The following is a 27,546-nucleotide window of genomic DNA, read 5'->3' on the forward strand; positions in this document are numbered from 1 at the left end:
ATATAAATAATTATGATCGGACTAAATTGGGTAAACAAATAGAAAAAGATGGTTCTCACCCAAGGGACATATGTGTGCTCCACCTATTAATCTTCAAGATATGATTGATTTATCTTATGGAATCCAAGGGAGTGCTTTTAATATCTTCCAACCTCCACTTTCCTTTCCTTTTGCTTCTTTTTTATTCTTTTTCTTTATTTCTTCAATAACTTTGTTAGTATCAGACCAGGGGGCAAAATATACATATCCAAACAAAATAATATAATTAAAGAGAAATATGAAAATGATTAGTTTCAGTATTTCTTTTGTACAAATTGTCCCCGGCCAACAAAATAAAGATTAATCTCTTTAATTAGTCGTTGAAATGAATTGTGCATAAATCAATGGAGTATTTTAAATACATACCATAAACCCATGTGGTAATATTTAAAGTAGTGTTATAAAACTCGGCTCAAACTGGCCGGTTCAACCAGTTCAACCATGAACCAGATATCTAATTGATATGAGTCTCTCATCTAACTGGTTTTGTATCAAGTTAGGTTGACTCGGTCAGTTTAAGCATAAAACTAGTGACTCAGGTGGTTAAACTAGTTTGACCGGCCGAGTCAATCAAATCTTTTTTTAAAAAAAACAACCAAATCTCAGTGAAAAATAATTACTTTTAACTTATTTGTAGTTATGTTTGTTATTTGTTAGTTTACATTATAACAAAATCTTCATTGTTTAATTAAATTTTAAATTTATTGAATGTTTTGTTGTTGTTAAAATATAGTTCATATGTTGTTTGACGATGTTACCAACTTACTTGTGTCATTTTATAGTAGTAAAATGTTTTTTTGTTGTTTAATTGTGCATGATAATGTTTTTTGAATTTGAATATATAATTATTAAATATTGTTATATAATATTATGAATTTTTTAGAATTTTAATGCAAACTGAGTTAATCGGTCCAATCATTGACCCACTGGTTGAACCATTGACTCATTGACCCAGTACCCTGACCGAGTCATTGACTGATATGAGTTTAATAATATTGATATAAAGTTTATATGTCATCTAACAATTATTTTGGCTTTGATATGATTATTAACTATTATTTAATACTCTACCCATTCCACTTTAGTTGAGTTTATGGTAATGCATATAGTTGATGATATATAAAATTTGACCAAAATTATCCTTAATAATTCATATTCATTACTATCACATTCTATTAACTTTGCAAGAATAATTATAAGGACAAGTAGGAAAAAAAACAAAAAAAAACAGTCAATATAAATTTTCTAAAGTGGCGGAAATTATGGAATAAGTGAGAATGTTAAAGCTACGATTAAATAGGATTTTAGTACTTGCTTATTTTATTTATTTTTCACCTTTGTTGGATATGAAGGGAAGTTTTAATATTTCGAAATACTCAGAGAATAAACAGCACAACGAGTTTAAGTGCCCGCTAGAAGGGGCACTTTGTATTTTAACCGATCCTTTTAAAGACATAAATCGTGTGAACAAGACAAGAAAAGTCGAAATGAATAGAAAAGTAATTATTTGATTTATAGTGCTCCTAATTTTGCTAAACTTTTGAAATACACTTTAATTTGTACGTTTCGATTCCTTGTTGGAAGTTCAGTTCATCTCTTTTATCTTTTAACTTAATGAAACTATTGACAATTTCATTAAAAAAATAATGTACATGTACGAATTATAGATTCAGATGACATAATTCTAAGATATTTGTTATGGGATGCCAATGCCATAAAGATTATAATCAGAACCTGGTGACGTCATGACAAAATCATACTTTGTTTTATTATGAAATCTGTTTAAGTGATCTTTGGTTAGAATATTAATTTTTAAGATGTAGTGTATTTCAGGTGTAATTTGTGCAATTTATTGCTTTCATTATTATCAGAACCATATGCTAGAACTTGTCATCTAACTATTGCATTGTTAGAATTATCTAATAGTTTTATTTATGGGCTACACTCAACTGTAATATTTGTTTTATTTGGGGTTGCATCACGTTCCACTTGTTTTTTAGGTGACCCACCATTTTGGATATGGATATAATTGACTTATCGTTTTTTATAATAATTGTCCCAGACAAATTATTTAATGAGCAAAGAAAAAAATGTATTAAGAGAGTCGTAATTTTAAAACTTTTAAGATAATAAATATGCATTACTTTTTAATGTAAAATTTATATATTCTAAAACTTAAAATAATGTTTTTAGAACACTAGTTAGGTTCTCTTATCTATTATATATTCATTAGTGAGGCCAACAACTATGCCTCAACTAGGCATGTTTGTTGGGAAGTCTTAGGACTAATGTTGGGAGAAGAATCTAGAACCAAGAAGCTTCTTGTTACAGTTTTTAGTTGAAAATATAGCAACTACTTCATCTCCAGCTTTACAATTCAAACAAAATTAATTAATTATGACTATTGTGATAGATCTTGTAGGAATGTAGTTAGTAGGTCGTTAACATTAGCATGTGTAAATAGTGCTGATTATTTAATATTGGATTTTTTATTTCTTTTTTGCTTTTTTATATTTCTTTTTTGCTTTTTATCAATAGGTGGTATGTACTTGCTTCTCTCAAGCTCAAGTATTGCATTTAGAATAAGGATTTGTTTTCTGTGACTCAAATCATCTCTATTGCTATTAATATTAAAGTAAAAAGAATTATAAATGTTTAATTTTTAATTGACACATATTTTATTGATATGAGAAATAGTTTGAGACAAAAGATTTTTATCGGAATAAAACCTCCATCTCAAGAGATAATAATAAGAATGCATGTGGTTAATTAACCCAAAAAATAAGTTATTTGTCTTAGTTTTTTGAACTGATGTTCTGCTCATTGTTATCTAGTTTATATATATATTTATTATTATTATTATTATTATTATTATTATTATTATTATTTACCGGGGGTGTTTGATAATGGGATTTCTAATTTTCAAATGTGTGATCATTAATCCATTCAGGTGTTTGGCTCTATCAATGATATGAACGTAGAATTATTGATTCTTTCTGTTTTGACACGTTACTATATATTCTTAAATAAACTCAAACTTGTCTCGTTCCTTCGTTCTTATACGAATTATTCAAGAGTCTCTTTAGAAAATATATTGTCGGCGTCAAATAACTTAATCAAATAACCAATGTTTCAAATGTGTCTCAAATCAACATTAAAATACGAGAACATATAATTACTATGACCCTTTCTTATTCATCATGTCCACTACTTATCTTTGCTTTACTACCGATGTAAATATGCAAAAGGCGAACTTATAAGCTTATTATATAAAGTTGTTAAAGGTGTTAAAGATAAACTCAATCTTAACTAACTATATCACTTTCCTTTTTCATTATTCATAATGAACATATTATGGTGTCAATGAACAATTGGTTTTCATTGTAGGACGGTAACATGCACGTGCTTTGATTCATAGTTTTTTGTTTGTTTTAGTGTGGGAATGATTGAGTTTTGTACAATAATCATTATAATAATATAATGAATACTAGCTATAGTAAAAATAGATTTCATGTTGCAATTTTTCGTTCATTTAATCATAGTACTATTCCCTTTGTGTTGATTCTCCGAATTGAATGATTATAGGAGTTCGAGTGAGTGCCACTTTTTGTCAGTAATTAGATAAATGTAGTAGTACATTATTTTCCCTTTGTTCTATTGTAGGTTCAGCATGGAATATTCCTGGTTACTTTGATTTTGCTATGCCACTTGTTAGACATGACATTATATACACAAGTTTACACTTGTCATTGGCTTTTATTTCCCTTGATTTATAAGATATTTCTATAGTTCTATTCCTAGTAATAATCCATGGGATGAGCCTAAGTTAATTGGAATTGAATTTTATCCATGATCAAATACGACTAAAATTCAATAATTTTTGTATGACACTAGGAGGATTAAGAGAGTAAGATCTTATCCTCTAGGGTTCAACAAGGCTGTCAGTGCACAACATATGACAACATCCTCATGTTGTTGTTTTCAAGTTGTCATCTTGATCGTCTCAACCTTAAAAATAATTAACCACATATATGCCTTTATCATCATATGCTAAAACTTATTTGGCTTTATTCACCTGTAAAATAGAAAAAAATTGGTGATATTGTTGCAAAAAAACAATGATGTAAAATTGTAAATCCACTTGCTCTAATCTGATGAAATTGTTCAAAATAAATTTTCTATTAAAAAAAGACAAAAAAATCAATTGTCAATCCAAATGCTCTAATCTAATACAATTCATTATTTATGAGTAAGACTCATCTCCAGTAATGTAGAGAGAAGTGATTATTTCTTTTGAATTTTAAGGGTAAAAATGTAATCACGCTTTAAATAAAAAAGACATAAATGTTAATAGCTTTTGAATTGGGTCAAATTTAAAGCTAATAATGATGTCACTTTATCCAGCCTAACTATTAAATTGTGTTGAATTTTGGTGGAATTGAACTTTATGACGTCCAACCTTTACTCACCCTTTAGCGAGACTTCTGATTAATAAGCAAATGGGAACGACAGGCCCAACCTTCACATTTTGTTTTCTTGTTTTTGTTTTGTTTTGTCATATATATATAATATTTGATTCATAAACATCATATTGAATCCAAGTGATTTTTAACCCAAACAAATAAGCCCAATGTCAAGTTTTGTATTAGAAGCCCGTGGAGGAGAATGCTGTAGCTGATCTGCTGGCAAAATGTGCCTTAGACGGGACTAGCCAAGTTTGGCTTTACGATGTACTCATATTTTGCTTCATTTGTTTGAACATCTTGTAACTCTCTTGTGTTAATAATACCCTAACTAATATGGTGAAACCCCACCGGACATCATACTAGAAGAAGTTTTATAGTAGGTTTAATCAGCTTAAATAATTCTAAGTAGACTAGATGATTTTATATATAATTAATAATTTTTATCAATAAATATATAATTATATATAAATATGTAAAAGTTTATATAATTAATAATTATGTATACTGAACTAATACATCTCTATTTTTGGATCGGATTAAAATAAAATATTAGAGTAATGTTCATTTTTTTAAATTTTAAGTGAATCATCTGGTTCATTTCTCATGTTTTTCCGTTTTAACTGCAGACCATAATTTTTATGGTTTAGAGCAGTCCAACCACTAATTTGATTAAGATCATAAATCATAGTTATTTTTAAATCCGGTCAACGATCGAACCAATTGGACAGTCTAGTCAGGTCAAATTCTCACAACTCTACCTCTGAGCATTAGAAGATTTATCATTACTCTCAAAATAGCCTTATTATTGTGAAAGTGTGTGAAAATTTTGAATTGTTTATAACAAAATTACCAAAGTTGTTTGTGAGTGAAATTTTGAATAAAAAAAATGAAGGAGAAAAAGTCTCCCAAACTATAAAATACACTTAAAAGGATTTCTAGTTATTTAATCTATCCCTTTCATAAGCTTGTACCTTAATATCGTGTGAAAGCAAACATCTTTCCCCCTTATCAATGAAAAAATAACTTTACTTGATTGGCTTTGTATTTTTCCAATTGTGCAACTAATTCTTTGTTCTTTAGTGGAATGAGAATAGGGACATAATTCATAATTGTAGTTAGTCTTCTATCCAATTTAACTCATGAAAATAAATCAAGAAAAGAGCATGGTTAGCAATGGCAGAAGGATGCCTTATATTTGAAGCTAAACATAACTGAAACAAGAATGACATGTTCCAAGTATTTTTTCCCCCATCCCTATAGACAAAAAGTGAAGAAAAAAAGCAGCAAACTAGTGTGTGTGGCCATAGTGGTTCAAACAGAAGCATCACTATGGTCATTAAGTTGTTGATGTATAGCATATTCAATCCAAAACCAAGACTCTTCCATCAATTGTGGACTTAATCTAAACATCAAAACACAAAACTCCATATGAGTAAGAACCCCATCTCCATCAATATCACCTTCCCTCATCATACTCACAAGCTCATCTTCCTCAAAATCATGCAAACCCAATAGAATAGAGTTATTCCTCAAGCTATCTAAAGTGATCACCCCTTTGTCCTTGTCCATCAGTAACTGAAACCCATTACACAGCTCATTTATGAGACCATCAACCCCTACTTTGTTAGCAATCATGGGCAACAAATCCTCAAAATCAATGAATCCTTTGCCAAACCCAGCCATATTTTTTGTTTGACCTTAGACAAAGTAAAGGAATAAATAAATAGTATGTGATAAATGTGAGTTTGTTTTGGTGAGGGTAGTGATTATGATAATGAAGTATTTATAGAATGTAGATGGATAGATGAGAAGGGGGTTCAAGGAAAGGGAGGAAAGAAACATGATGAACCCTCTTAGGTTGAAAGCCAAGGAACAAAGAATAATTAGTTGCTTTGATAGTACACAACATAATGCAGTTGCATCCCTCTTTCCTATAAGTTTGTATGGTTTGTCTAAAAAGCTTTGTCAAAGTTCTTCAAAACACATATTATACACACTTTCTTCAAAACACAGATTGTACACATTTGTATTATTGAATGTGATAAATAGATAATATTAATGTATTCAATTAATGAGTTTACATATAAATCTTGTTTAAGTTCATTCACATTAGATTCTAAAATGCAAACCTCTTCCTAATTTCTCTATGATATTAGTTTCATTGTTTAAGTGATTTCTTTTCTACATTATATACAAACATAATAATATATTAAAGGTATATTATCTTTCATTTTGATTATGATTACCAATTACTATTATATTTATACAACTGAGTAAATTAAGTTGATAATATTGGATTTTAGTGAAATTATACAAATTATCTCTCACTTTTCTATACCTACACAAACCCATAATTTATATATTTTCATTACACTGATCACCTCTATGAGAAATAAGTCTAATCTTTTAAAAAAAATATGTGACAAATACAATTAAGTTAAACAAAATATGAAATATTTTGGAGACAAACTCAAATAATATAAAGTCAATGTATCTTCATTATTTTTTTTACAATATCCATCAACAATTCTAAAGAAATATTGTTTAAAATCACTCTTATATTGTATCACATGTTATTTCTCTTGCAAAGGTAATCATTGAAATGTATATACATAAATTAGGAGTTGTTGCATGTATAAAAAAGAGATAGATAATTTATGTAATTACACTAAAACACAAAGGATATCAATGTAATTTACTCTATAAATAAATAAAGTTAAAATTCATTGACTATTATAATTTATATTGGCATATTATTATCTTATGTAATTAAGTTTTTTCTTTGGTCTCTAAGCCACCTCTTGTTTTTATTAATTAACTTTGACACAAAAATGTATATGAACTTTATATATAATTGCATCATCCATTATTTATGTTTAATTATCATTGAATTTTCAAAAAAATGATATATAAATGAATAATATACGAGGTACTAATTTTGTTTAAATTTTTATACTAACAATATATAAATATTACATCATATTTGATTTGATTATTTATCTAATAAATGTAATTTTTTAATTGACTTTCGGCTATTGAGACAAAGGAGATTGTTGTGAAAGGGAGACCAAGAGATTGGGTCAAACACTTAACATTTAATAAGGAACATATCAACCCAAGGCCAGGCCTAAAGAATTTGTCCTGCAATACTTGGTTGTTGGTTGGGTGGATTCTTTTCTCGGTTTCTTCTGTAGTTCAAAGTGGAAACATCGGTTAAGCTTCACAGTGTGTACTTTTTTGAACGAACATAATATTCTTAAATCTGAATGTCCCTTCTCCTTTTCCTGCTATGTTCACATATCTTGAATAGTTGAGTAAACACAATTAGAGCCGCTAAGGAGCTACTTTTCTGTGTACTTAACCTTGAAATTTAGAGAAAAATATGTATATATTTTTTTGTTCAGAAATTGAAATTCTTAAAATTCAAAAATTAGGAGAACAATTAATATTTTTATTCACAAATTAATTATGTATATACTACCAATTTTTTACACTGTATTATCCATAATTCATTTCTAATCATCATTAACTCTTACATAAAAGTAACATAAATAAAATAAATGAAGAGTTTAAAATCTGTGCATTGACAGTGTAAAGTTTTTTACACTATCAGCACATCATCCACCGTTGATTTGTATTTCTTTTGTTTGAGAGTCAACGATGGTTAATAAATCAATGATGGATGATTGACTGACAGTGTAAAAAACATTTACATTGTCAATGTATACATGTTAAATTCATAAATGAATGTTGAAGGATGTATTAATGTTTATAAATTTTTACACTAAAATGCATAAATATTATGGGTACACATCTGTTGTCCCACACTTTGTACCATTTCATGTGCCATGAGTTTGTGATTGATCAGAAAAAATATATTTAAGTTAAAATTTAATTATTAAATATTTTTCTGATTGGTCTCATAACACATGGAGTGACACAAAGTATAAGACAACATGTGCTCCCAAATATTATACACTTAAATTTATATAATATCTATTATTATTATCGAAAGAGAATAAGTATTTACTCATGTAAGAAACTATGTTATCTTACCTGGTCCCTAAAATTTTAATATGTACCGTATTTTTTAATTTTTAGATATATTTTTATAAAAAATAATTAAATAAAATATAGATAATTAGTGGCGGGGAGAGATATGTGTAACACATGCAAAATACTTTTAACAATGTAGTTTACAATGTACATAGGTATTTTACAATTTTAAGAGGAGTGATATGTTAAGACCTTAAGCTATTTATTTATTAAGGATTTAACTCATATTTCACAAAAGATACGAGTTTAAATTTTATTGTCGATGTGAAGAAACGGGTAGAGTCCGTTCCCGCGCCCTAGTGTGATCTTAATAGCTTCTGATATACTCATACAAAACATGAAAAGATGCCCCACATGAAAGATTAATAAATCAAGCTTCAAGAGAAACCAGATTCTGTGAAGGGTATCATTTTAATGTGTTAACATGTGTTAACTTTGATGGTAAGTGTGTGAATTATAGATGATAATGTTATGTGTGAATTAAAGATGAGTTAACTGCTTCACATGTGAAAATTAGTTCAGGTGTGCTGAATCTTGCTTCAATTGGTAGTTCACTTATTTGAATTGGTAGTTTGATAAGTTGGAATTACGTGCAATTGCATACAATAGTTGGTTGTTCATAAGGTGATTGTGTTTACTCCTCTGTGAAGATGATTTCAATTTCTTTTGGGCTAGAGTGAAATTTTGATGGCTTGAAAGAAATGCATCCAATCATGCATATTATGACTATCACTATATTAACTAGCACTGTCACAATTATATACAAATGTGAGTTCTGAAATGGGATATTAAGTAAGACAATAGGATGAAACAGGATCATGAAAATAAATATCTGAGGCATGAATACCTATCTCATTTGACTTAGATTATTATCGACCATCTTGATAGCTTTCGTAGATACTATCAAGTTGCAAACTTGTTGCTAGTTTACTGTAAGAAGCATGGTTGGTTGGAACCTTTCTTTCATAAAAGGTTGGTTGTGTAGGGTTTGGGAGGGTTTCAATACCAAGCATTGTCACAACATTTGACATGGATGGTCGATCATTCGGATCATCTTGTACGCATAAAAGACCAATGTGTACAGACCTAGTAAATTGATTCACATTGCAAGTTTCACACAGAGACAAATCCATTAAATCCAACAACCTTTTTTCTGTCCATAGTCTCCAGGCCTGTTATGATGTTGAAAGAAGTCAGTGAAAAGAAATGAAAAACCTCAAATTTAAAGTGTGTAACAAGAGAAACATACATAACCCATAAGACTTGAAATTTGTTCAGACTCATAGAACCCCATGTTCTTTTTCCCGCTGATAATCTCAAGTAGGACCACACCGAAGCTGAAAACATCAGATTTGGCTGAAAAAAATCCCTTTGTGGCCGACTCAGGAGCCATATATCCACTGCAAAGAAATCACTGTCAGGAGGCATGTGAAAAAAACCTTTTAAATTGAGTTGAGGGATTATTAATGGTTACCGGTATAAACGATAATAACTTTATACTTAGACATATCAACTTACTAAGTTCCCGCTAGCATCTCTGAATTCCCCTCAGTCTCCTTGCCACTGAATATTTTTGCTAATCCAAAGTCTGAAATTTTTGGTTGCATCTTCTTGTCTAGAAGAATATTGCTAGTTTTCAAATCCCTATGAATTACTCTCAGCCTAGAGTCTTGGTGAAGATAGAGCATCCCTCGAGCAATTCCTCGAATTATGTCAAATCGCATTTGCCAGTCCAAAAGTACACCTTGTTCCCGATCTTCCATTTACCATTTGACATAATATAATTAGCAATTATAAAAATATTTATAATACACTAAAACATACTGATAAGTAGATTTAAAACTAACCGAATATAAATGAATCTAAGCTCCTGTTAGGCATATATTCATAAAGTAGAATTTTTTCTTCTCCTTTGATGCAATAGCCTCTTAATCTTACAAGGTTCCTATGCTGAAGTTTGGCAATCAGAATAACTTCATTCTTGAATTCCCTTAAACCTTGCTTTGAAGCACTGGAAAGCCTCTTTACTGCAATAACTTGACCATCTTGAAGCTTACCCTAAAACAAAAATCAACACATGCCATCACTGAAAACTTAGTTGGCAAGAATGCAACCGAACTAAAATGGAGCTGACTAGGTCACCTTGTATACGGGACCATAACCGCCTCGTCCGAGCTTATTTGCAAGTGAGAAGTTGTCTGTTGCAACTATTATGCTGTCAAAATCAAAATATGGTACCTCTATACCTTCATTGTCCTTTTCCTCTAAATGCCCCTCATCTATTAAATCCTTCACTTCTCTTTCACTGTCATAAAAGCGCCCTCTATTTCTCTGAATCATTTCCCTTTCTGAACTCAACAAAGAAATGTGTAACTTTGAGTGCTTATGGGCATGAAGATTTTTTTAGCAGATTAAAGACTCCTAAACAATTCAAAATCCCAAAATAAATAAATAAAACCATTACCTTGTTTTCGAGCAATTTTCCTTTTCCGTATATAAACATAAACAGCTGCACATGTCAGAATAACAACCACACTTGCAAGAGGAATCCCAAGAATCAAAGGCAGTCTTTTGGATTTTCCTTTACCTGCATTAGGAAAATCAGATGCTGCAAGTTTGAGATACAAAGTTCCTCCACTGCTATCATCTGAAGATGGTTGTCTAAGATTCAATAGGTCTCCAATCCAAATTGAACAACCGTTACTATTATATGCATAAGCACTACAAGAGCAATTGTTCAAGCAGATTGATTCACAATCCTCAGCATTCCTTGTTCTCACAGATTCTGCATTTTTTGGTAATGCCATATTAAAGATTTCGAGGAACTCGTCCTCCCCATTAGAAGGATTGAAACTCTCACATTGCAACCTTGTTGATCTCTGACACCCACCTGAGTAATCCTGAAGGTTCCATTCAGATGGTGACTTTGGCACAAAACCAGGTAGACAACTACAATATGGCAATGAACTTTCACTGCAGCTCCCAAATGCACCACAGAAATCATCAACAACGCATTGCTGTCTGGGCTGTGACCAAAACAAATTCCATTGCTGAGTGTTTTCCAACCACGTCAGTTGCCGGATCTGCCCTGAGACATCCATAACTAACCGTGACAAAATTGAAGTATTATACAGGGAGTAGGTGAAATAGCTTTCATTCTCGTTTGACACAAAAGAAAAGTTGAAGATGTAATTCAACCTCATTTCTGGAACCAAACTGAAAATTTGTCCATTCCATGTCCCGCTCGTCCAATACTCTACACTTTTATTCCTAAGAATGAGAAATTCAGTGGATCCTTTAGGGTCTAGTTCCAGAGAGAAGAGACCTGTGGCAGGATCTTCACTGTTCTTCCATGAAGTTAGATACTGAGGCTGCTTTGTTTTATTGTCCAATTTAAGTTTGCCACCAGGAAGAAATGTATCTGTTGGATGATCAAAACTCTGCCACAGAAAATCTGATGCATCACTATCTCTTAAAATGAGATTCCCATTATCTAAAAGAGTAGCTACAACAGAACCTGAGGTTGGAGAACTGAAGTTTGTTGACCAAACTTGACTCTGAGATTCATCTAAGAGAACTAAATTACCTTCCAATATTGTTAACTCAGCTGTGTTCTTATCAGACACTGGTTGGTCTCTATTTGCTACCCAAACAATTGTTCTTTGAGAGACTCTTTTGTACCACATGCCTATATAGTAGTTAGAGGAATTACCTGACTTGAAGAAACCAAGTTCAAACATCCCATCTTTAGATAGAAGAACTTGGTCACCTGAAAGAGTCTGGTTTGTAGAGATGAAAGCTAGAGTTGCGCGAGAAGGATCGATTTGAAAAGAGAAGGAGAGGATGAAAAGAGAAAGCCAGAACCATGGCTTCCTCATGCTGTACATGGGTCCAGTGAGAAATTTCAAGGGGGAGGCTATATATTTTGTAGTTTGGTGGTGCCAAATTACATAATGAATGGGAGAACAAGTCTAAGTCGTTGGTTACTACTATTCTATTTAGAAGGTCAAATCTTTTGAGCTTAATATTGCAACATTTTGTCTTGATTTATCTGGCATGTCCTTGTCTAATCCATAATCAAAGTCATCATCTTCATTTTTCAAGAAAAATGTGGGAAGTAATAATTTTAATTTATAGTACTTCCTCAATTATATCCTAAAGCTTCATCATTTTTTTAATCACTCAATATATTCTATATTCTCCAGAAGAAGTCAGTACTAAAGCTGTTTCCATTTTCGTGCTCCCAGTCTCAGAGGTGATTCATTTCCAAACTTGCAGTTGTGCCTTGGAAGAAGGTTGAGGGATGGTGAGTGGTGAAAACTTGCCCCACTTTGCCGAAAAACAACAAAATATGTTAGAATATGAGTGGAGATTCCATTTTTTATGAGTCTCATTATAGGAGAAGCAAGGGTAAGGCATGTAACATGGTGAAATAAACAAGTTAAACCTTGTTGATTGAGCATATATTTTATACGAGATGTGATCATTCCATTACTCCTTCATTCTTATTGGTTAGAAAATATAAAATTGATAATATTAAATTTAGATTTGATCTTCTAGCCAATGAGAATAAAGAAATATATAGAGTGATACACATTTTGGGACAACATATGTGACTTCCTCTTGATATTCCTTAAATAAATCACTTTGCTTATAAAAACCAAGAAAGAATTTGAATTATGTTTCTTAAAAATATCTGACAGTTAAAAGTATATACGTTGAAGTTCATCCAGTTTTTTTAAACAGAATTCAACAATTATTTTTTAATGCACTATCAATTTAAATTAGACAAAACATAATAAAACCAATTACACTCTCATTAAAAAGTTGAAGAGTTTGATGTTGAAACAAGTAATGAAGAAAGAATAGAAAACAGAGAATGAATGAGAAGAAGAATAAACGTGTATATTCAATGGAGAAGAAGAAGTAAATTCAATGTACATAACCACAATGTATTTATACAACTTTTCATAAGTGGCTTAACTAACTCTAACTACCAAACACAATGGAAATTCTTAACTAACTTTCAAATTCCTAACTGTTTGATTAACACTTTTAACACTCTCCTTTAATCAAAGAGTTACAATATAGCAAACTACTCATACAAATGCATATACTTCTATCCTAACTAAAAACTTAGGACATTCATTTTCCTTAGCTTCTTGAATCTCTCAACCTTCAAGCCTTTGGTTAGTACATCAGCAATCTGATTTTTAGTCGGGCAATGAACAAGTTTTACCTTTTCCTTTTCAACTTGATCTCTTAGGAAATGAAACCTTGTTTCAATGTGTTTGCATCTTCCATGGTAACTGGATTCTTGGCCAAGTTTATAGCTGATTTGTTGTCAACTTTTAGCTCAAACCTTCCAATTTCTCCACAATTTAGTTATGATATCAGGGATGTTAACCACAATCCTTGGAATGTTGCATTCCAAGCAACAATGTATTCAGCTTCACAAGTAGAGAGTGCCACAACATCTTGCTTCTTGGAACTCAATGATATGAGGGTACCAAACATGAAGAACACATATCCAAATGTACTTTTCCAATCTTCTTTATCTCCACACCAGTCCGAATCCGAGTAGCCAACAAAGTATGATTCACTTTCCTCTTTCTGATTGAGAAACAGGATCCCATAGTTCATGGTTCCTTTAAGATACCTCATGATCCTCTTGGCTGCAATTATGTGACTTTGCTTGGGATTAGCCATATACCTACTAATAACTCCAACAACATAGCTTATCTCAGGCCTGTTGTGACAAATGAACCTGAGACAGCCTGCAATCTTTCTATAGAGTGTTGGATCAATTGTTTTTTCAGTTGCTGAATCATCTGAACCAACCTTACCTTCTACTGGCCCTGTTACTGGTTTGCAATCCAGCATTTAGAACCTGCTTAGTACATCTGAAATGTACTTCTTTTGATGCATTATAATTCCACTTTTGGTCTTTAGGAATTCTAGTCCCAGGCAGTATGCCAATTCCCCTAGGCCTGTCATCTCAAACTCAGAGTTAAGCTTTCATTTTAGTTTCAAAATTTCGGCTTCACTACTTCCTGTGATAACTAAGTCATCTACATAAAGGCATAGTAGAATTGTATCTCCTGTGCTTGTTGTGTTCACATAGACTCCATGCTCCACCTTGCATTTGATGAATCCAATGGATTTCAGAAAAGAGTCAATTCGCTTGTTTCAAGCCATATAGCGCTTTGTTCAATTTCAGCACCTTGGTTCCATCACTACTTATGCCAAAACCAGGAGGTTGAGTTATGTAGACTTCTTCCTCAAGAGGCCCATTAAGGAAGGCACTTTTGACATCAAGCTACCATAGCTTCCAACCAAACCAACTTGCCAAGGCCATAATCAATATTACTGTTTCAAATCTTGCCACAGGTGTGAAGACATCAGTGTAGTCATACCCTTCTTTTTGCATAAATCCCTTAGCAACTAGTCTTGCCTTATGATTTGAGATGCTACCATCTGGCCTAAGCTTGACCTTGTATACCCATTTTACTAGTATTGGTGATTTTCCTACTGGTAGGCTTGCTACTTCCCAAGTATTGTTCTTTTCAATAGCCTTGAGCTCCTCATCCATTGCACTGAACCAAACATCCTCATTCATTGCTTGTTGGAAGGTGATTGGCTCAGTTTCTCCCATTAGTGCTAAGTGAATCAGATCACCTTCATCTGGATAGCATCATCAAGAAACAACTCATATTCTCTTAGCCTCCTTGGTAGCTGCCTCACTCTTGTTGGTCTAGGTGAAGCACTAGTAGCATCTGACCTTGGAGCAGGGTTACCACCAATTTGCACATCATGATCTTCTTGATCTTCTAGTGTAGGAATTAGAGGTAGTGTCTTCTTTTGCTCAGTTCTTTTGAGGACATCATTCCAAGAATTCAACTCATCAAAGAGCACATCTCTACTAAACACCACCTAGTTTGTTGAAGGATTTAAGAGTTTGTAAGAGCCTGTTGGATGGTATCCCACAAAAAGCATTAGTTCACTCTTGTCATCTAGCTTTCTTCTGGTCTGATCTGGTATGTGTTTGTAGCATACTGATCCAAATACCTTCAAGTGCTTTACAGATGGCCTTTTTCCTGTCCACACTTCCCTAGGAACTCTATTGTTCAAACTCTAAGGTGGACATCTATTCAGTACATAGGTTGTTGTGGTGACAGCTTCATCCTATAGATTGTGTGGTAATCCTTTGCATTTGAGCATACATCTTACTATGTTCATCACAATCATATTTCTTCTTTCTGCAATTCCATTATGTTGGAGTGTGTAGGGAGCTGCTATTTCATGGATTATGCCATGATCAACATAGAAGTTCTCAAACTCCTTTGATGTGAATTCCCCTCCTCCATCAGTTCTTATGACCTTTATGTGCCTACAAGATTGTTTTTCAGCCACTGCTTTGAACCTCCTCAGATGATCAAACACCTCACTTTTGGCTTTGATGAGATATATCCACATTCTTCTGCTGAAATCATCAATAAAGGAGACACAATATCTATTTCCTCCTAGTGATAGAACCTCAAAGGGTCCACACACATCTGAATATACTATATGCAGTAAATTAGTAGCCTTAATTTGTGTATGTTTGCTGAAGGAAGTTATGGTTTGTTTGCTAGTTATGCAACTATCACAAGTTTGCAATTGTAATTTTATTTCAGGCAGACCAGAAACCAAAATTTTCTTGCTTAGTAAACTAAGGTCTCTGAAGTTAAGATAACCATACCTCAAGTGCCAAAGCCAAGATTCTTATATACTGGTTTCAGCATTTAGGCATTGGGAATTCAATGCTCCTAGCTTCACTTGAAAAGTTTTGTTGCTTAAGAGTGGTGCAACTAGAACTCTCCTCTTCAAGCTATCGTATATCTCCATGAATCCATTGTGTAGTTCCATATTGAGCCCTTTTTCATGTAGTTGACCTATGCTTATTAGATTTGTCTTCATGTTGGGAACAAATAATACATATGTTATGTATGCCCTCCTACCATCCTCAATGGTATATCTCATGTCCCCTCAGCTGTCACAACTCTATTATCAACAAACTTCACCTTGTTTCTTCTGATTGAATCAAAATTCACCAACCAATTCTTATGACCTGTCATATGATTGGAACATCCTGAATCAAGATACCAAGTATCTATTCCAATCTTGTGGTTGATAGTTGTCATCATTAGTTGCACAACCTCATCCTCAAAGTCATCATTCTCACCTTTGGCAAGGTTTGCCTCAGGATCTTGCTTTACTTGGTGCTGATTCTTGTTTGGTGCATGGCATTCAAATGGGTAGTGACCAATTTTGTAACAATTATAGCACCTCACCTTCTTTCTATCAGCTTTCCTTTTCCAATTTTTAGACTGTTTGTGACTACCTTCTCTATTTGTTTGTTCTTGATAATCAAACATTCTTCTTAGTCCACATTTAGAATCAGAATTCTTCCATTGGTTTTTGCTGAAGTTTCCTGCACCAAAACCTTCCTTCTTTGTTGATGTTTGGGTCTACAATGCCTGATGTAAAGGTCTATCCCCTAACCTTTCATTGAGTCTTTGTTCATGAGCTTCAAGAGACCCTTGGAGTTCTTCAATCTTCATCCTTTCAATTCTCCCAGATTCTTCAATGGCCACTACCACATGGTCAAATTTAGGGGTCACAGTTCTCAACACCTTCTCAACAATTGCAGCATCCTCCATCTTTTCTCCACAAGAATTCATTGCATTTGTTTGGCTAATGATCCTTGTGAAGAAATCAAAAAAACTTTCTCCTTCTTCTATTTGCATGAGTTCTTATTGTATTCTCACTGTTTGCAAACGAATCTTCTTCAACTGTGCAGCCCCTGCATAATGCTTCTCCAACACATCCCAAGCCTCCTTTCCAGTTGCAAATCCCGCAATCTTTTCAAAGTGAGCATTATCCACTGCTTGGTGAATGAGACAAATGGCTTTGCAATCTCTTTTCTTGTTCTATTTGTAAGCATTCCATTGTGCTTCAGTCGCACCTTCTTCCAGAATCGGCAAGCCTTCCTCGACTAAAGTAGACACCTCTTGATAGCAAAAAATGGCTCTCATTTGGATACTCCACTTGGTCCAATTCTTACCATCTAGCACAGGAAGATTCGTCGTGAAATTACCAGCTAGTTGAGCCATCGTTGCAGTAGAATTGGTTTTGAATCTTTTGTAGCTCTTTGATACCAAATGTTGAAACAAGCAATGAAGAAAGATTAGAATGGAAGAAAGAATAGAAAATAGAGAATGAATGAGAAGAAGAATAAACGTGTATATTAAATGGAGAAGAAGAAGTAAATTCAATGTACTTAGCCACAATGTATTTATACAACTTTCTATAAGTGGCTTAACTAACTCTAACTACCAAACACAATGGAAATTCTTAACTAACTTTCAAATTCCTAATTGTTTGATTAACACTTTTAACATTTGACAAGATTGGTTAAAGATGTTAGCATGGTTCACTCACTAGTGTTCATGTTATAGTTTTATATTAAATGCATCAGTTTAATCTTGGTGCTTGAATGATTGTTCTTCATAAACTTTGAGCATTTTGTTCGTGCACTAAATACATGGAATCAATGTGAAATGACCTAATCAGGAAAAAAAATGCATTTGCTATATCTGAGAAAACGGTAGTGCAAATATGTTATTTACGTAGCTCGCAACAATTCTGAATGACACGAAATAATATTTACTGACTGAGTCACGACCAGGTCACTCTCTTAAGACATTTCATGGTATTGCTAAAATTGTACAAACAGACTATTAACTAAGTCATCCACATGATAAAACAGTTCAATTCTCTATTATATGATTTCTTATTACACTGTAAGAATCGCTCTCGAATACACCCACAATATGGAAACCATTGACAATTCTTGAATTCACACATTATGGTTACTTGTGCCAATTCTTTTCCCCAATACTAACTACTAGTGTCAGTTACCGAAATTCTCACTTTGGCTGCATGTGTCAATTCTCAAGTGTCACAGAAAGAAACGGAGAGAAAGTTGTCAAAAATGCATCGGCGAAATTTTATGGGGGAGAAAGAAGAAAGTCAAGGAAGATTGCTCGACTATTCCGAGTTAAAATGAGGAAATGAGACCTCTATTTATAGCCTAAGGCCTCCAATGGCTCCCTCATCTAACGATCATAGTGGGTGGTAAATCCCACGATCCGACTGTGAAAGATTCTACCACCAAACGGCTCTTTCACCCAAACTGTGTTGCATGCGTGTGGTGACTTGGTTAACACACGGTCTAAGCCCAAAAACCCCAAAAATAAATAAACATTTATTTAAAAAGAATGTTGGGCACAAGCCCGAACCGACCAAGCCAGCCGACCCGATGGCGGCGAAGGTGGTGGTGTGGGCGCGCGTGTGCGTGGAGGAGTTTTATTTGTGTGAGTCATCACTCACTCACAAAACTCATTGCACCCCTTGGGGCACACTCCAAGATTGCAACTTAAGGCTTATAAAGCCTTTCAACTTCCCTCCTTCAAGCAATGTGGGATTTGAGTAGTTTTTTCATTTCATATCCCCAAGAATCCTCACTAATGGCCACTTTAATGTGCATAAAACTCATCATTTTTCAAACAAATTCCAACAATCCCCCACTTGAATTAAAAAACGATTTCTGAGAATTTCTATAGTCTCAATAAGATTATGCATTCACAAAGGTGTAATGCGACTTGAACTTTTGCATAGTGAATAAGATCTAGATTTACTAGAGTGACCCGTAGTCTTGAACTTTATCTCCGGTACCAAACCATACACAACATTTTTAAAGGTGTATTATGTAAAGCCTATGCATTAAAGATCATGCACGTCTATTCCAGTATAGTGAACGCTCTAGAAATTTATGCCCCAAACTTTCATAGGTAGCGGCCCCTACTTCCACATTCACATAGGTGAGTCTATCAAGAGTACTCCAGTAGCCTAGGTACTCCATTCCAATTTGAGTATAGATCTCGTTAAGAGTTTAACTTATCCTTACATATGGTGCAAGAATCAAGTTTCTCATAATTTTATAGCATGTTTACTCTCATATCACTTTACAACTTGTTATTACTCATTGAACCTATTTCTTGGGATCTCTAGTCAGTTAGATCGGGTTACCATTATGATTGATCCTCATTCTAAGGACAATAGTATCATACTCTTAGAAGTATTATGGACTTTCTCTCTAAGTCTTTTCGTCAAAGGATCTACTAAGTTATTCTCAGTGCGTACATGATCCACTCTAACAGCTCCTGTAGAGAGTATCTCTCTAATGATGGTGCGCTTACGACGAATTTGTCATTTCTTACCATTATAAAAGCGGTTCTCAATTTTTGCAATAGTCGCGATATTATCACATTGGATCAACACATCTGGAATCAGCTTTTCCAATAGGAGAATCTCTACAAGCAAGTTTCTCAACCAACTTGCTTCTTCACTAGTTGTTGCTAGTGTTATCATCTCAGCTTTCATAGTGGATTGAACCAAAATATTATGTTTCTTTGACTTTCAAGAAACAACCACACCTGTTATGCTAAATACATAGCCACTAGTTGTTTTGGAATTATCTGAAATAATGTCCTAATCAACATCATTGAATCCTTTTAGGACAGCTGGAAACCTTCGGTAATGTAATCCAATGTTTATTGTGTTCTTAAGGTATCTCATTACCCTTTCTTTAGCATGTCAATGCTCCATACTGGGTCTACTTGTAAACCTGTATAATAATCTCACATCATATGCAATGTCGGGTCTAGTGCAATCAGTGGCATACCGAAGGCTGCCAATAATGCTAGCATACTCAGCTTGTCTTACACCTTCACTAATGTTCCTAAAAAGTTTTACACTTGGATCATATTGTCCGGTAGCAGGTTTACAGTCAAAGTATTTATATTTCTTTAAGATCTTTTCCACATAGTAAGATTGGTCTAAAGAAATTTCTTCTTTTGACCTAGTAACTTTTTTACCAAGAATAACATTTGCCTCTCCAAGGTGTTTTGTATCAAAATTGTTACACAAGAATGATTTCATATTGTTACATAACAATATGAAATCTACATACCAAGGATTACACTTGTCTCTCCAAGGTCTTTCGTATCAAGATTGTTACACAACAATGTTGAAACCAAATATGAGTAGGTCGTCTACATAGAGACATATGATAGTGCAAACATCATTTTTTTTATTTGTAGTAAATGCATTTTCCAATTCCATTCACCTTAAACTCATTCGAGACCATTAAGTTGTTAAACTTTTCATGTCACTGTTTAGGTGCTTGCTTAAGACCACACATCAACTTATCTAACTTGCAAACCTTATTTTTTTGTCTCTGTATTACAAAACCTTCAGGTTGTTCCATTTAGATTTATTCTTCGAAATCACCATTTAAAAAAGCAGTCTTAACATCCATTTAATATACTAATAAATTATGCATCACAATGAGCGATATTAGTACTCTAATGGATGTTATTCTAGTAACAGGTGAAAAGGTATCGAAGAAATCTGCATTCTCTCTTTGCCTGAAACTCTTGGCTACAAGGTGAGCCTTGTATTTATCTATTGTGCCATTAGGTTTCAGTTTCTTTTTCAATACCCACTTATAACCAATGAGTTTGCAATCAGGAGGCAATGCAACTAAATGTCAGGTTTTGTTACACTCTCGACAATTTGTCTCATCATTTATGGTATCTTGTCACAAATCAACATCCAAAGAAGTCAAAGCTTCTTGGAGTGTTGATGGATCCTCTTCCAATGTATAAGCCATATAATCATGCTCATACTCTCTATTAGTCATTGCTCTCTTACTTCTTCTAGGTTATATTTCTAACTCATCGTTATTATCATTATTGCTAATCACATGTATATGACTAGTTGATATGTCCCCACTATTCCTCAATTTAAAAGGGATTTTCATTTCATTGAAGTCTACATCGTTAGAATTAATGATCATTTTCACGTTAAGGTTATAAAACTTGTACACATTGCTATTTACAGCATACCCAATGAACACACATTTATATGCTCAACTTGCGAGTTTAACTATCTTGGGGTCTGGTATCCAAACATAAGCCAGATAACCCCAAGTTCTCAAGTAAGACAAGTTTGTTTGTCTATTCTTAATAATTTCATATAGGGAAATTTTGTTATTAGCCTTGGGGACTCTATTTAGCATATAGCATACATTAATAAAATTTCACTCCACCAAAAGGGTGTTGCACCAGAACTTAACATAATAGCTACAACTAATTCAGTTAAAGTTCTATTCTTTCTTTTAGCTTTACCATTCATTTCATGTGAATATGGTGCAGTTGTTTCATGAATAATGTAATTTTCTTGTTGAGTAAGATTTTCAATTTCATTTACATATAACTTAAACATGTCAAGTGCTTCACTTTTATTTTCATAGGATATACATAAGTAAAATCAGAGCAATCATCAATAAAAGTGACAAAATAACATTTACCATTTCTAGTTAATGTTCTATCTAATTCACACATATCTGAGTGTATTAAATCTAAAGGCTCAGATTCTTGCATTACTGATTTATGAGGTTTTTTTTTTAATTTTCGTTTGACTGTACGATTCACAAATTTCAGAATCATTTTTAGATAACTTTGGAATTAAACTTAAGCTACTCAAATTTGAAATTGAACGTTTATTAATATGACAAAGTCTAAAATGTCAAATTTTAAAATTACACAACATGTAAACAGAATCAGAAATTTTATTAGTAGAAACATCAACACTTAATTTAAACATGTCATCAGTGGCGTACCCTTTCTCAACGAATACCTCTTTCTTAGTAAGGGTATACAAGTCTGCTACTATAGTCTGGGTAAAACCAACCTTATTAAGAAGAAAACCATAAACCAGATTCTTCCTCATCTCTAGAGTGTGTATCACATCTTTGAGAATAAGAGTCTCACCCTTATGTAAACATCAGCTCCACATCACCAATTCCAACAACAACAATGGTGTGGGAGTCATCCAACAACACCTTCTTGTCATAAGCATTTGTGTATGTTTTGAATATAGCACAGTCATAGCAGACATGGCGGGATGCACTAGTATCTACCCACCATCCATCAATTCCTCCAACCATAGTGACCTCAGATAACACAGACACAAATGGCTCATAAACCATATTGGCCTATGGAGGATGATCCATTGGTTTATTTATGCACTTGCGTGCCATATGACCTGACTTCCCACATTTGAAGCAGATAAACATATTGTCAAAGTCATTCTTAGTAGGTGGCTTAGCATATTGGACCTTTTGAGGGTTCCAATTCTTGTTGCAACCAGTGTTCTTAGCCTTATTCCCATTACGGTTCTGATTATTGAAGTTAGTGCCAGAAGGGTTCAGAGGCGCACCTGAGAATTTCTTCATAGTGGTATTTTTGGAGATAATGAGCACATCTTCTCTCTGATCTTGCTTATAAGCCTCTTCTTCAAAACGAAGACGAGTGATCAGAGATTCTAAAGAGATTTCTTTGGTCTTATGCCTCAGAAGGTTTTTGAAGTCCTTCCAACTATGAGGCAGTTTGTCAATTATGACAACGACTTGGAATTGCTCATCTAGGAACATACCCTCAGAAATGATCTCATAAGCAATTTTTTGTATCTCGTGTGACTGAGACACAACTGATTTATCATCAATCATTTGATATTTGAGGTAGCGGCTAACAACATACTTTTTAGTCTCAGCTTCCTCGGTATCATATTTTTTTCAAGTGCATACCAAATTAATTTGACAGGCTTGTATGGGTTGTAGTAATCATAAAGATCATCAGACAACTCATTCAGAATGAAGTTATTACATAAATAATCACTTTCATTCTAGAGAGCTATTTCAATAGCCAATTTATTCATTTCCTCTTTTCAGCCTCATCCGACACCATTGGGATGTCTGTATTCAGAACGTGAACAACCTTTCTCATGGTGAGGAAAAATTATATATTATGTTGTCAACGTTTGAAATTCGTCCAGTCAAACCGAAATAGTTTGTTCAGGTCATAGTTATTCGGTCTAGTAATATTATCTATGAATATTATTACAATAGAAACGTCTTAAAATTGTTGTTTGCGTAGCTCGCAATAATTCTGAATGGCACGAAATAATCTTTACTGGTTGAGCCACTACTAGGATAAATTATGCAAGCAGACTATCAACCACGCCGTCCCTAGGATAAAACAGCATAGTTATTTGTTATACGATTTCTTACTGCACTGTAAGAATCGCTCAAGAATCGCTCACGAATACACCCAAAATATGGCTACATATGTCAATTCTTTTCTCACAATACTGACTATCATTGTTAGTTCTCGAAATTCCCACTTTGGCTGTCTATGTCAATTCTCAAGTGCCACTGAGAGAAATGGAGATAATGTTGTCGGAAATGCGTCGGCATAATTTTATGGGGAAAAAGAAGAAAGTCAAGAAAGATTGCTTGACTAATGCGAGTTAAAATGAGGAGACGAGACCTCTATTTGTAGCCTGAGGCCTCCAATGGCTCTCTCATCCGACGATCACAATGGGTGGTAAATCCCTCGATCCGACGGTGAAAAATTCTTCCACCAAACGGCTCTCGCATTATGGTCGAGATCTACTCCCACTTTTGACTCTCCAACGACTCTTTCACCCAAACCGTGTTGCATATGTGTGTTGACTTGGTCAACATACGGTCCAAGCCCAAAAGGCCGCAAAAAAATAAATAAACATTTATTTAAAAAGAATGTTGGGCTCAAGCCCGAACCGAGCCGGTCGGCCGGCGGTGGAGGTGGTGGTACGCGTGCGCTGTGGAAAGGTTTTGTTTGTGTGAATCATCGACAATGATGTGTATTGTGAGTCCTTCTATTTATACATCATCCTATTCAGACAATGATATAGGAAAGAACTCCTGCAGTTGCAAGAGATGCACACTTTTTCGAGAGGATCTAAATCCCAACATTTGACATGGATTGTGAGTCACTATGATAATCTTGCACACACAAGAGACCAGTATATGCACATCTAGTAAATTGGTTCAGAATTTTCAGATTGCCATTTTCATGTAGAGAAAATGCCATTAATCCAGCTACTTATTTTTTGTCCATAGTTTACAAACCTGGTACAATCTTGGCAAAGATTAATGAAACCCGAAAAAACAAATTTAAATAGGAAAAAAGAAATGAAACAGGTGATACGTACATAAAATTCATAATGGTTGTTCGGAATTATCAGATTTGGTTGAGAAAAGTCCATGGAAGCATATTCCGGAAACATATACCCACTGCATAAAATTCATTGTATATAAAGGAGACATGTTTAAATATCCCTTTAAACTGTACTAGAGATTAATTATGGCACCATTATGGTTGAGAATGTTGTTGGTTTTCATATCTCTATGAATTATCTCAGCCCAGAGTCTTGGTGTAGATAAAGAAGTCCTCGTGTAACTCCAAAAACTATGTCAAGCCACATTTGCCAATCCCAAAGTACACAATATGTGGCATCTTTCAAGGTTTCCATTTCCCATTAGAATCAACCAATAAGCAGATAAGACATACCTAAATAGCTAGCACTAATAGTACTGCCAAATGAGTTCAAGCTCTTGTTAGACATATATTCATTAAGTAATATATTTTTCATCTCCTATGATGCAATAGCCCCTTAGTCGAACTACATTGCAATGCTGAAAAGTTTGGAAATCAAAACCCCATAAGCCTCTTCCCTGCAATAACTTGACCACCATAAAGGTTACCCTGAAACAAAAATCACCATATCTTGTCAGAAACTGACTTGGCTAGTAAGTAAATAAACTAAAATGGATTAGCATTGATCAGAGAAGTTATTTGTGGCTACTAGTATACTCTCAAAATCTAAGTCAGGTACCTCTATGGCTATATGCTTTCACTGTCCACCAGAAAACATCAATGAAGGCAAATTATAAATGGCTTATGCAGCAGCACAATGAAGAATTCAAAATTAGTTGGGTGCTTTGAAATAGGAGTGAGAGTATTAGCACTCTCAAATTACTGTTTTACACCTCTTAAAAAAAAATATTAGTAAATACAGAAAACATAAAAAAAAAAAACTAATCCCTAAAACTTGAATGATCAGCAGCAATAGAAAGGTTATTTCGGGATAGTTCACTGGAGTATTTACAACAACAACAAAAATTAACAGCTTCAACCTAGAACCTCCCAAAAATGGAGGTATGGTAAGTGTTTCGGTGTGGTAACTGTTATATCATACTGCAATTATGATACCGAATTACAGCGACGTGATTGCAACGGGTCACAATGTAACTATATCGGATCATATTTGGGCTGTATCAGGCTGCAACGCAACTGCATTGGGCCGTATGTTCTCAAAAATATCTTTTTACTCGAAAAATAATTCAAACTACAACGACCGCAATCACAATAACCGCAACCACGATTTAAAACGTAAACCTATCCCGGTCAAAACCATAGGAAACCAGGGGAGATAATCTCATTCGAGGCTAAGAGCCCTCTTTCGAGTTTAACCAAATATGTCTTCAGGAACAGTGATACACCATTCATCACCAACTTCATTGCCATAGCGCCTCAGAAATGATGGAGGGACCATTACATAGTCCTATAAATCATTGGTTTAGCAAAAAAAAATAAAAATAAAAACGATAAAAGTGTAGGTATAATACTAACATGGACAAAATTCATAACAGAAAGAGAGTAGAGAAGGTGTATGTATCTTCCCAGAGGCACTGTGTACTGCAACATTAGGATGATCAATTACGAAAAAGGTTGAAATTCCCTTTTATGAAAGTACTCTAGAAGTAATGTTCGAGATGTTAGAAAAAAGAAGCCAAGAAATAATATAAAAATGTTATACAGGATCATTGCAAGTATAAGTTTTTTTGGTTTCACATACGTATTTTTGCAGTTGAGGCAATTCTATATGAATCGGGAACATTCACAAATATATGAAGTTAACTTTTTCAGCGAGTATTTTTTCTATCCACAAGACTCGAATCTGAGAACTTGTTTAAGGAAATCAAACATGTATCACTTGAACCAACACCCGTTGACAATAGAATAGGTGAGATTCCATTTTTTATGATATTAACCAACAAAAGTAACATACAATGGTCTATTTTCATTATGATATTGTCATCAATATACGATGAGGAATGCCAATATATAAAAGTAACTACAATGGTAAAACAATAGTAATAATAGAATGAATACCAATAACCAAATGTGGGGAAGTTTTTGGAGGGAAAGTGTTGTATAAAAATTGCCAAAAAAAAACTTGCAAATATATAGAAATCAACGCAGGCGTGAAAGATTGAACGGTCAAAATTAAAAAATAAATGTACATAAATTTTTCAAATGATCATGTGACTATTGGCAAACTTTTAATTTTAATCATCTACTATAGAAATATGACTCAGATTTGTTATTCTCATAAATTTTATGTGAAAATTATCCCCACTTCACTTATGTATACTAGTGTGTTGACACGTACTTCTAACAGAACTTCAACTAACTCTGGAAAACAGAATGAAGTGAATAACACTTCTATGAAAGAATATGGAAGAAGGAAAATTCGTAGAAGATGAATGAAATTTATGTGTGTTATTGATTGATTGAACAAGTATCAACTAACCTTATTTATATGAGAAGATTAGCTGACATCCTAACAAACTAACTAAAACCTACTTCTATTTACATACGTGATCGAATAAAGGAAACGTGACAATAATTGAATGGCTTGTGATCCAAGTAATGTAAACTACCATCGCCAAAGTTGGTTTGATCAGATTCCTTAGTGTATGGTTTATCTAGTGTAAGGGTGTCCTTTATGTTTTTTTTATTATATGGGCCTTTGTTGGCCTTTTGGTGCAATTCCCTCGGTCATGGCCTAATATTTTGGCACATCTTCCTTGGTCAGAGAATAGTCTTATCCAATGATGCAATATGTGATGGTGGATCATGACTTCTAT

At 33.6% G+C, this 27,546-nt stretch overlaps 3 protein-coding genes across 4 annotated transcripts; all 3 read right to left on the reverse strand.

Moving 5' to 3' along the window:
* LOC109358090 (calcium-binding protein PBP1-like) lies at positions 5,753 to 6,278 on the reverse strand. Its single transcript, XM_019602165.1, has one exon. It carries the CDS (start codon positions 6,186 to 6,188, stop codon positions 5,817 to 5,819), a length of 372 nt encoding a protein of 123 aa, XP_019457710.1. The 5' UTR covers positions 6,189 to 6,278; the 3' UTR covers positions 5,753 to 5,816.
* On the reverse strand, positions 9,282 to 12,588 carry LOC109358851 (G-type lectin S-receptor-like serine/threonine-protein kinase At4g27290). 2 transcript variants are annotated; one of them, XM_019603331.1, is made up of 7 exons: positions 11,026 to 12,588; positions 10,704 to 10,909; positions 10,409 to 10,619; positions 10,080 to 10,317; positions 9,811 to 9,961; positions 9,411 to 9,733; positions 9,282 to 9,376 (listed from the first exon to the last, which is right to left on the reverse strand). In XM_019603331.1, exons 1-6 carry the CDS (start codon positions 12,446 to 12,448, stop codon positions 9,431 to 9,433), a joined length of 2,532 nt encoding a protein of 843 aa, XP_019458876.1. In that variant the 5' UTR covers positions 12,449 to 12,588; the 3' UTR covers positions 9,282 to 9,376; positions 9,411 to 9,430. The 2 variants fall into 2 exon arrangements, with proteins under 2 accessions (XP_019458876.1, XP_019458875.1); XM_019603330.1 differs by having other exon boundaries at positions 9,282 to 9,733.
* Positions 16,580 to 17,716, reverse strand: LOC109358040. Its single transcript, XM_019602107.1, has 4 exons — positions 17,569 to 17,716; positions 17,372 to 17,487; positions 17,106 to 17,263; positions 16,580 to 16,979 (listed from the first exon to the last, which is right to left on the reverse strand). Exons 1-4 carry the CDS (start codon positions 17,714 to 17,716, stop codon positions 16,580 to 16,582), a joined length of 822 nt encoding a protein of 273 aa, XP_019457652.1.

Source organism: Lupinus angustifolius, chromosome LG10 (assembly GCF_001865875.1).
Source record: "Lupinus angustifolius cultivar Tanjil chromosome LG10, LupAngTanjil_v1.0, whole genome shotgun sequence".
Classification (NCBI taxonomy): Eukaryota; Viridiplantae; Streptophyta; class Magnoliopsida; order Fabales; family Fabaceae; genus Lupinus; species Lupinus angustifolius.

Coding starts and splice junctions, on each gene's coding strand:
- LOC109358851 (XM_019603331.1), bottom strand. CDS start 12,448: ATGTACAGCATGAGGAAGCCATGGTTCTGGCTTTCTCTTTTCATCCTC. Junction 10,620..10,703: donor GTTATGGTCCCGTATACAAG/GTGACCTAGTCA, acceptor TTTTTGTTTTAG/GGTAAGCTTCAAGATGGTCA. Junction 9,962..10,079: donor GAGATGCTAGCGGGAACTTA/GTAAGTTGATAT, acceptor ATTTCTTTGCAG/TGGATATATGGCTCCTGAGT.
- LOC109358090 (XM_019602165.1), bottom strand. CDS start 6,188: ATGGCTGGGTTTGGCAAAGGATTCATTGATTTTGAGGATTTGTTGCCC.
- LOC109358040 (XM_019602107.1), bottom strand. CDS start 17,716: ATGGCTCAACTAGCTGGTAATTTCACGACGAATCTTCCTGTGCTAGAT. Junction 17,488..17,568: donor CTTGCCGATTCTGGAAGAAG/GTGCGACTGAAG, acceptor TTCACCAAGCAG/TGGATAATGCTCACTTTGAA. Junction 16,980..17,105: donor GAACAAAGACTCAATGAAAG/GTTAGGGGATAG, acceptor TGGACTAAGAAG/AATGTTTGATTATCAAGAAC.